The sequence below is a fragment of the Penaeus vannamei genome, chromosome 30 (genome assembly GCF_042767895.1).
Source record: "Penaeus vannamei isolate JL-2024 chromosome 30, ASM4276789v1, whole genome shotgun sequence".
Taxonomy (NCBI): Eukaryota; Metazoa; Arthropoda; class Malacostraca; order Decapoda; family Penaeidae; genus Penaeus; species Penaeus vannamei.
Genome location: NC_091578.1, coordinates 21,586,249 through 21,596,248, shown reverse-complemented (window position 1 = coordinate 21,596,248; position 10,000 = coordinate 21,586,249). Strand labels below are relative to the sequence as shown.

Below are 10,000 nucleotides of genomic sequence, written 5' to 3'. Positions count from 1 at the left end.
TATATATATATATATATATTTATATATATATATTTATATATTTATATATATATATATATATATATATATATATATATATATATATATATATAAATATATAGCGAAAGCGAAAGCGATTATGAGAAATACACATAGGAGACGAGAAAGAGAAAAACGAGAAAGGCAAAGGAAAGAAAATTTGCCTCATCTTAAGTTTCCAATCAAACAGAATCGTTTTAAGGAGTTTTCATATGCATTCACTTTCCTAACATCATCATTGCCACTTTAGTAGATTCACCTTTTGATGTATATATAAAATCTGAATAACCTGAGAAGAGTGGTATGTAAAATATTCAAACCTCGAAATAGTCTTTTTTTATATTTTGCCTGAGGGTGACAATTCTAATTTTAAAATAATTTTCCGGTATGTCATTATGTCCTTTTCTGCTTATATTTTTAACCAAGGAAATTTATCAATAGGAAAATCAGCTAGAATTTATCAAAATGATAATGTATTTATGAAAATACAGAAAAAGTGAGTGATGAATACATAGTAATGTATAAAAGGAAAACAGGTCAACAAAATTAAATTTCAATAATCTATATACACACATACACGGCATCTTGAAAAAATATTCTCTATGAACAATGAACAACAGAAGCACATCATGAAGGGAAAAAATAAGCTATAACACCACAGTTTTTGCTTCATTCCACTCAGTGACTTCCAGCCATTAGCTCGTTCAGTCATCGTCGAGGCCGAAGTGCTGGTCGAAGGTCGAGCTGTTGATCTTGCCCTTCTGCAGCTTCTTGAGCAAGCGGAAGTCCTCGTTCACCTCGTCCTGCTCCTCGGGCGTGAACCGGTTCTTGGCCCTCATCTCCTTGAGCTCCTTCTTCCTCTGCTTCCTGCGCTTCTTATCCTTCTGCTCTGACCACGCCTCCGTCTTGCGCTTCCGCGGCTTCATGCCCGGCCACTCGCCCGTCTGCTCGTACTCCTGCATCTTCCGCTGGCGGCTCTGCTCCCGCTGCTTGTCCTTGTACGGGATCGCGTTGAAGTCGACCTCGACCGGCGTGAAGTCCGGCACGGTGGCGTCCTTGAGCTCGGGCATCTTGGGCATCCTGAGGAGGCCGAAGCTGGTGGCCACGTGGCCGAAGTTGAGCTCCTTCACGTTCAGGATGAGGCTGCACTCGTGCTTGGCATACGACTTGATGAAGGACACGAAGGCGCGGTTGGCCTTGTCCATGACGTTGCGGTCCTTGAGCTGCAGCCTCCGCATCTTGGGCAGCAGGTCGGGCACCTCGGCGGGCGGCTTCAGGCGGCGCAGCGTCACCTTCTGGTTGATCTGGATGAACTCCACGTAGTCCGTCTCCGAGGGCAGCAGCATGACGATGGCGTTGCCCTCGTTGCCGATCCTGGCGGTGCGGCCGCAGCGGTGCACGAAGGCCGTGGCGGACGACGGCGGGTCGAACTGGATCACCCAGTCCACGCGGGGGATGTCCACGCCGCGGCACATCACGTCCGTGCACAGCAGGACGCCGCTCGCCAGGGAACGGAACTCGTCGAAGATCTTGAATCTCTTGTCCTTCATCTTGCCGTGCAGGGACAGGATCTTCATGTTCTTCAAGGTCTCCTTCAGAATAATCGTAAAGTACTCCACGCACGCACACGTGGGGAAGAACACCATGCACTTCTCACTCCTCTTCTCCCTCAAGACCGCGAGCAGGGTTGCGAATTTCTTATCAGGTTCACACTCCATGTAAAAATTCATGAGACTTTTGGGCGTCCTTTCGTCACCCGTGGCGTCCTTTTCCTTGACTTTGACCTGCACTGGGTTTCTGAGGCCTGCCCTGACGAGAGTCACGACGTCCGAGGTCTGCGTGGCCGAAAAGAGGCCCGTCCTCCTCTGCTTGGGCAGGTAGGCAATGATGGTGCTGATGGTGGAGTGGAAGCCCATGTCCAGCAGCCTGTCCGCCTCGTCGAGGATGAGCACCTCGAGGGCGCGCACGCCGTCCGCGAAGCTCCCGCAGTCACTTATCTGGCGGCCAAGCAGGTCCTCCAGTCTCCCGGGCGTCCCGATGAGGATGTGCGCCCCGTTTGCCTTGAAGCGGTCGATGTCCTCGCTGGGGTACGAGCCGCCCACCGCCAGCATGGACGTGCGCCCGGGGAGATATTTGAGGAAGCCCTGCAGCACCTCGTGGATCTGAGTGGCCAACTCCCTCGTCGGCGACACCACTAGGGCGCCGATCTCGTGCTTCTTCAACTTCTGCTCGCGCCTCTCCAGGATCTGCAGCACCGGGATCAGGAAGGCCAGCGTCTTGCCGCTGCCCGTGACGGCCTCGGCGACCACGTCCTTGTGGCTGAGCAGCATCGGGATGCAGGCCGCCTGCACCGGCGTCATGCTCTTGAACTTGAAGTCCTTCAGGGTGCTCATGATCGGGGGGATCAGCTTCACCTTCAGGCTAGCCCATGAGGTATCCATGGTGGCTGATGCAGTGGGCGAGGGCGCTCCTTCCGCTGACTGGTGCGACACACTTTAATGGCCTGATAAATCCACTATCACGTATTGCTGCTAATGCATCAGTATCCTGGAAGACATACAAGGGTGGGCATTACATCGCTGGCCACAGCAGTCTTGTGAACCTTATTTAAGGCAGCCAAGACGCAAGCAAGGTTAAAAGACAAGCTTACGTTATTCTAAAGTTACAAACTATTCAAAGAGATAGATCCACCCCTGTATTTCTTGCACATTAGGTTTTGGAATATATGAAAGATAAAGCATTTTTTAATAACAAACCACTGTTTTCTTCTCCAGTGATTAATATAAAAAATAATAAATAAAAATAAATAAATAAATAATGGAAGAAATCTAAAAATCAAATTCATGGGCTCAGAGAGGCTTCTCAGCCATAACAGTAAAATACTGACTAGTCTTCAACGAAATAAAAGTATAATGGTGATAACAATATCAACAGTAACAAAAATAATATGACTGAAGACAAAACTTATTTCTCCTTTATTAGGAGAGATGATGTCGGTGAAAAGTAGCACTCATCATCCAATATACCAACTAACTGCATAAACCTCACTACTGAATGTTATAGATATATATTTCCATAGTATTAGTGCATGTACTATGTATATGTGATTTTGTGTGTGTGTGTGTGTGTGTGTGTGTGTGTGTGTGTGTGTGTGTGTGTGTGTGTGTGTGTGTGTGTGTGTGTGTGTGTGTGTGTGTGTGTGTGTGTGTGTGTGTGTGCGCGAGTGCAAGTGAGTGTGCGAGTGCAAGTGAGTGTGCGAGTGCAAGTGAGTGTGCGAGTGCAAGTGAGTGTGCGAGTGCAAGTGAGTGTGCGAGTGCAAGTGCGAGTGAGTGAGTGAGTGAGTGAGTGTGTGTGTGCAAGTGTGAAGGTGAGTGACTGAGTGAGTGTGTGTGTGTGTGTGAAGGTGAGTGAGTGAGGGAGTAGAATAAGAGTATTTCTTGCATTGTCACTCACTAGTATTTCTTGTAAATGTACTTAACAAATGCAAAGATTAAATTGCCAATAAAAAAATTTTCTCATTATCTTTTATTATTATTATTTTTTAGATACACAATATTTGCATACTAATTTTCAGACACCAGGTCTGCCATACAAATTTCAGAGTGGAAGGAGATAGTTTAAATAATATGAATTTTAATACTGACCTTTCCATGCATCATTTTGCATATTTCTAATAAATCCAAATTTGGAGTGCAGGGCTTGGGAGAAATAATATTAAAAAGCTACTAATCACAGAAATATATATTGTTCACATTCAAGTTTTTTCCAAATTAATTTAGGTACAACAAAGCCAATACAATGAGATTCTTTTATATGAAAGGCACCACTGCTGTTTCTGTAATTGCTTATCATTTTCCCCTTATCACAACTGATCTGAAATTTTCTTGTTACACAGGAATATAAAAACAATGGCCAGTGTTATGTGTACAGCGCACGGAGATAAGAGGGAAACAGACATCGCAATCTTATTGAGCGTATGAAATAGAATAAGAAACAACATAGTTTAAGCTCTAGTGGCTTCATATTCACTGGTATATGACCATTATATGGCCATTTTCTATAGGTTGGCATGAAGTGCTAATATATGGAGGGTACTGGGGGGTTTGCCCCCCTGTCTAAGATATAAATAGAAGGTAGAAAAGTTTAGATTAGCAGTTTGGGTTCACATGATACCCTAGTTTTGGGGCTCTGTCTCTGGTGGGTACGTTGCTCTCAGTAATAATTACACCAATTTCATATGGTAAGGCGTACAGCACACGAGAGTATCTGCAGGTAAATGTTATTTTTGGGTAATAAGCCCAAACCTAACCTGAGAGTGGTATCATCATCTCTTATTGAGACACCACCATCTAATTTTGGAAAATTTACTGTGGATAACAATCAGGAATTGAGTAAAGGAAACAATAGCAATAAAGTACCCTATAACAGAAGAAAGAAGTACCGCTACTTGAATCATACCATCCCTGTCATGTTATCACTGGTAAATGGCGTTTATTAACATTTCCTTTCATACGAGTCAATTTGTCTCCATAACTTAGACCAAATATAACTAATTCAACCTTGCATAACTTATAACACGAAACAGAAATCGATCCTGCCTTTTAACACACCAATATAACTCATCATAAACACCTTTCTTCTCTCTCTTACACTTATTTTCAACTCACCTTTGAAGAAATATTTGTAAAATTCCTGCATCAGACAGAAGAACGACATTTTCACCGTATACAGACGGAAATTTTCCGAAAGTACACAACTTATTGAATAACAGGGCGACTTTTTTTCTCTTAAAGATGAACAACACGTGTGGTTCTGCGGTTTGAAAAAGCACGTGGTTCTCGGGAACAGGTGAACAAATTTAAGAAAAATAAGAAGATAATGCAGGATAAATGTTGGGAATAGGAAGGAAGAATTTCGAGAAAATGAGAGAGAAGGAGGATGGACGAATTTTCATGGGAGTGAACGAGGAAAAGCTTCCTCTAACCCATCGAAGTTCTCAGAACGAAACGTGTTGGTTTATAAACATTGTGTCCGAGAGTGTGGAGCGTGGCTTTACATTTTTATTTTACGGGTTGAACTTTTTGCCTCATTTATTCAAATTTTGTCGTTGTGTTATACTGTTTTGAATGTCTTTTTTATTTTAGAGTGTTCAAATAACATATATATGTTGATTTCATATTCAATCATTATAATTTTTTCCTCCGAATGTTATCATTTGACTCTGACTTCGACGGACTCTATATGCGACCCACCCGTCAGAGGCAATGTTCTTCGTGTTATTTAACCGGATATACAATTAAACAAACGTTTTTATGTAAGGAAGGTAGGGCGAAGGCTCCGTTTTGGGGGGTATATTACATAACCATTATATAACCACATATATTTTAGCTTTAGAATTATTCATGAAGACCTCAACTTGACTTACATTGATCCTTCGATTATTACTTGGAATGTCTAATAAACCCAAAGATATTTAGTAGATAGTCATGAAGGAGATTTATATTTTTTATTTGTTAGTTATCTGCCTATCTGTCTGCTGGAAGACTGATAAGTGAAGGAGATGATATAGTAATTGTTGAATTTAAAGCTTTCAGAAATTACATAACATTGTTTAAAGTGTCAGGAACAGAACTACTTGGAAATAATATCACAATGCCATCTAAAGGAATATAATTGACATTCGCTGGTAAGGTCGAGTTTCATCCAGCCATCTTTTTTATGGAAAATAGTATATGCAAATGATAGAGCAAATAAATCTAAGAAACTTATCTTCCTGCACTTCAGTCACAAATCAAAGATAACAAACATAAATCAGACTGCATAAGTGATAAACAACTTCATTCAGACGGCCAAAAAGTGCTCCCTAAAGTGACCCCAAATTTGGCCAACAAACCTCCACCTTGCAGATTCTGGCAGGACAGGGATTTTTGACCTCTGTGGCAATTTGTTGTCAGGTAAAAAATGGCCCAAGTTATATCTTGACAAAATATTTGCTTATTTATTGGCTTTTGTCAGATCAAGAAGTGTGGAGGCCAAAGATTCTCATTATGCTGTTCCATTCTGAATGATTCTGCGTAAAAATTTGTTCTGAAAAATTGTATGGATCCTCATTATTATTGTAATGAAATTTTACTTTACAAATCTGGTCAAAAGGTAAAAGTTTGAAGCAGAAACACAATGTGGTTAGATATCAGGGATAATACACAGTTGTCTCTTCTGCTTCCTGTACATACTAATATTGAGAAGTAATGTATTCATATGTTGCTTAGTGATAGAGTTTCCAATTAATTCATGTACTTTGTAATACTTTTTATAAACTTCTAATTGATATTTATTTGTTTATGTAATTGTTTGCTACAGTTTCCAGTTTCTCAGTCATGTAGTACAAAGTAACAATAGAATTTGACATAAGAAATCTTTTGTATTTCCTTCTAAAGTTGATAATAAGAAAATTTTGCAACATGTTAGTAATACCTTGTATACATTTACATAATAATTGCCCTAAGATGGGGAAAATTTTACATTATTAATGATAGTCTTACAACTCTTTTTTTACAGGATTGGTTAAGAACAGATGGAGATTACATTGCTCACAACTTCACTGATTTGAGAAAATATATTTTGAACTCAGAGAAAATGAGACACCTTTTTCATACTGGAAAATTATGCCGAAACCTTTCTAAAATGAGAATTGTATCATACAATTATCATAGGCCAAAGACTACAGTATATCAAATACCAGAATATACAACTTGCAAGAGTATTCATACAAATGGATGCAATTACATAAAAAGAGACTTATATATGTATGCAAGAATACCAATTCTTTCTCAACAAAGAATACCAAGCAAAAGCAATATACTTTCAAAATTATATAATGAATATGTTCAATATTCTACACGGTCTGAAGAAGAGCTGTCGTTATGCAATGAAAAAGTTCAGCACTGTCTTTCGGAAATGAGAAAGAGGTTTAGATCCTGTTTTCAAAGCCCCACAGAAGAGGATCAGCTCACTGCAAGGTCGCTCAAACCCTTAATGGTCTTGCTGGAGGAGGTGAGATAATGATAAATGTTAAAAGTTGATATAAAGTAAAGGGAGAAAGGATATTGGTAGACTTTTAATTGCATGGTTATGGTAGAATATATTGTAGTAAATATGATGGTAAAGAAACATGAAGTGTGCATCTGATATTAGTCGGCTAAATCAACACTACTTAGGTAGAATGGCTGTTTTTTTTTTTTTTTCAGAAAAAAATAGATTCTTGATATTGATATGTTAATTAAGAAAAAATGATGACAAAAACATATGCTTCCAGGTTGACAAAATTCAGTCTGACATTGATGACCTCCGTAGCATGGCCAGTGACCCAGAGAACGATAAGGAGATGAAGCAGCTAGCCGAGAGTGACCTTGAAGATGCACTTGAGAAGTTGAAGGAGATCGAAGATGATGTAAGGTCTTTGTTTTTGTTCCTTGTTTTGGATATTCATTTGTATTTTGCTCTCCCTTTTCTTTCTTTAGTTCTCAGAACTGATTCCTTTCCCCTTTGAGCCCTCCCAATAAATTGATCATTGTTGTTGTTGGAGGGCGTAGGAGAGGGAGACTGAGGCCCAATGTAGAGGATCACCCCTACTTTGGGCCTCAGCCCTCGCCTCAACTAATTTTGCTTTGTCTTTTCTTCTCTTCTTTCCTCTTCCGTATCTTCTTCATCCCCTTCTATCCCATTCCTAAGTTGCGAGAGCAGTGCTGAAAGGATGAAAGGCTGGCTTTGTGTGAGTCAAGAACAACCTCCGGAAGCCATGGGCATGGTATTCCCTTGCTTAATTGCCTAGCCCATATCCCTTATCGGGACCCTAAGGGGTAGACCGTTTCTTTCCCCTATTTTATTTAGGCTCACCATGGCTAATAATTCCTTAACAGAGGCATTAAGGCTTGCCCCTTCATCAACTAGCCTATCCAAATTTGATTTTGATGGGTTTCTGACCGCAGCTCTGACCCCTGATACTAATACCCTTCCTTGATGCTTACTGACAACTCCATTCCCAAACACCCAACCAGGTTATTACTCAGCCGCCAGAAAGCACCTCTTCCTCTTTGCCAATATTCTCCTCTCTATCTCCTACTGCACAGTCCTCTCCAATGTCTACCCCCTCTTCCCTTATTACTACTCATCATCCTTACTGTCCTCCCCCCCACAGAACTACCCCACTCCACGCCACCCATCAACCTCTTGCCCTCATCCTTCTACTGCCACTATCTTCAACAGTGCCTCCAAAAACAAGTAGGCAAGGTTACCTTTTGTTTATGCCTTGTCACAGTTATATTTGAATCCCAAGCTCATATGCTATCTACACTATCTGACCTCACTGGCAAACCAATCCTGCCAAACCTTACCCCTCTCTTAAAATCTGTACTGGAACTGTTTCTATTCCCCCAAATGCTTGTCCCACATTTGACAAGGTATGGTCAGACTGTGAAAATGTTCACTTACATCCCTTGCTGATTATGATGCAGTGGTAAAGTGTTGCGCTATTCCTCCCAGAGGCTAGTGTAACTCCTATGACAATATTGCCAAGATAAGCTTCTGTAGACATGACCTCCCCCATGGAGTTTATATTGGTGGATTGTTTTATCATGTCTGACCATATCGGCCCCTTCCTCTTTAGTGTCAAAAATGGTGGGGTTTTGGGCACCCAGCCAAACACTGTCGCTCCACAGCCCACTGCCCTCTATGTGCCCAACCTGGTCATGACCATTCAAATTGCCCTGCTCATTCATGTACATGTGCCAATTGTGGAGACTCTCATAATGTATTTTATAGGAGCTGCCCTGCCTATAAGCTCGAATGTGAGGTAGCAGTCCTCAGATTCAAACTAGGCCTCACTCTGCATGAAGCCGGACAAGAAGTGCAAAGATTAGGTTTTTCTCTCTTAACTTATTCCAAAACAGTCCTTGGCTCTGCTCTCAAATTTGTTTTCCATTCTAAATCCTGATACTCCAATCTCTACCACTTCATCTTATACCTATCCCTCCTTCTCACTTCATTTATCACACCAGGCAACTAAATGTTCCACTCCACCCTCTCCTACACCTTCCTCTTCTGCTCCTGAGATATCTATTTCCTCTTCTCCTTTTCATAAGAGAACCTTTGTTTCTCAGTCCTCTTTGCCCAACTCCCCTCCAGAAACCCTTGAAGACATCCAAAACTTCCTAAAAATGACCTATGGGAACACTCCACTCCCTCATCCACCGCCCAGTCCCTCTTTTCCTACTCTTTCTACATTTAAAGTATTTGCACATATCAATCCTCCTCCTCTTCCTCAAGTTCCCTCCAACCCCCCCTCCTCATACACCTTTCCAACATACCCCACCCTCTCTACCGCTCTCACTTGAATGTTGAAATGAATCCCCTCTATTACAAGTGTTCTTCTCCAGATGCCTCCCCTCCAGACATTCTTCCTCATACTTCACCTCCTTCCCCAGTCCCGCCTTTTCATCCCCTACCTTCTTCTCCTCCTACTTCTTCAACCACAGGAATTTTCCCTGAAGAATGTCTCTATTCCTTCCCCAGTCACAGATACAAGGCAATTCACTCAATCACTCTGCCCCTTTAACCTTTTCCATTTTGCAAATTCCTTTACTTTTGCTAATTTATTTACTTCCCTCTTTTCCCTTTTTACTACCATACTTTCCTATAACATCCTCTAATCTTTGACACCTAACATCCCCCCCACCCTCTCCCTGGATTATTCTCCTACTTTTCCAAGAGCCATCTCTATTTTCCTTGAACATTGTTCCTATACCTTCCCTAGTGACACTGTAATTAACTCATTTGGCCTACCTTCTTAACCCTCCCCTTTCTACTAATCTTTGCTCTAGTTCACTTACTCCCCTCTTTTTCCTTTTCACTACCATGCTATCCTATAATGCTCTTTAATCTTTGACATCTAACACATTGTATCCTAATCTTTAACTCCTCTTTA

General features: G+C 41.4%; 2 protein-coding genes across 5 annotated transcripts in view; one reads left to right on the top strand and one right to left on the bottom strand.

Annotated features, from left to right (window-relative positions):
• Positions 1-474: 474 nt before the first annotated feature.
• On the bottom strand, positions 475-5,001 carry LOC113809355 (ATP-dependent RNA helicase DDX55). Its single transcript, XM_027360923.2, has 2 exons — positions 4,686-5,001; positions 475-2,565 (listed from the first exon to the last, which is right to left on the bottom strand). Exon 2 carries the CDS (start codon positions 2,457-2,459, stop codon positions 723-725), a length of 1,737 nt encoding a protein of 578 aa, XP_027216724.2. The 5' UTR covers positions 2,460-2,565; positions 4,686-5,001; the 3' UTR covers positions 475-722.
• Positions 5,002-5,176: 175 nt separating this feature from the next.
• The window catches only part of mRF1 (mitochondrial translation release factor 1), a 24,048-nt gene continuing 19,224 nt past the window's right edge, over positions 5,177-10,000 (top strand). The window contains exons 1-3 of one of the 4 annotated variants that reach the window (XM_027360919.2): positions 5,177-5,332; positions 6,577-7,071; positions 7,334-7,468. In XM_027360919.2, the coding sequence (XP_027216720.1) occupies positions 6,655-7,071; positions 7,334-7,468 (552 nt within the window). In that variant the 5' untranslated portion in view covers positions 5,177-5,332; positions 6,577-6,654. Of the gene's footprint in view, positions 5,342-5,505; positions 5,705-5,825; positions 5,973-6,576; positions 7,072-7,333; positions 7,469-10,000 lie in introns of those variants that run through there. The other 3 variants (XM_027360918.2, XM_027360920.2, XM_027360921.2) reach the window with 3 other exon arrangements.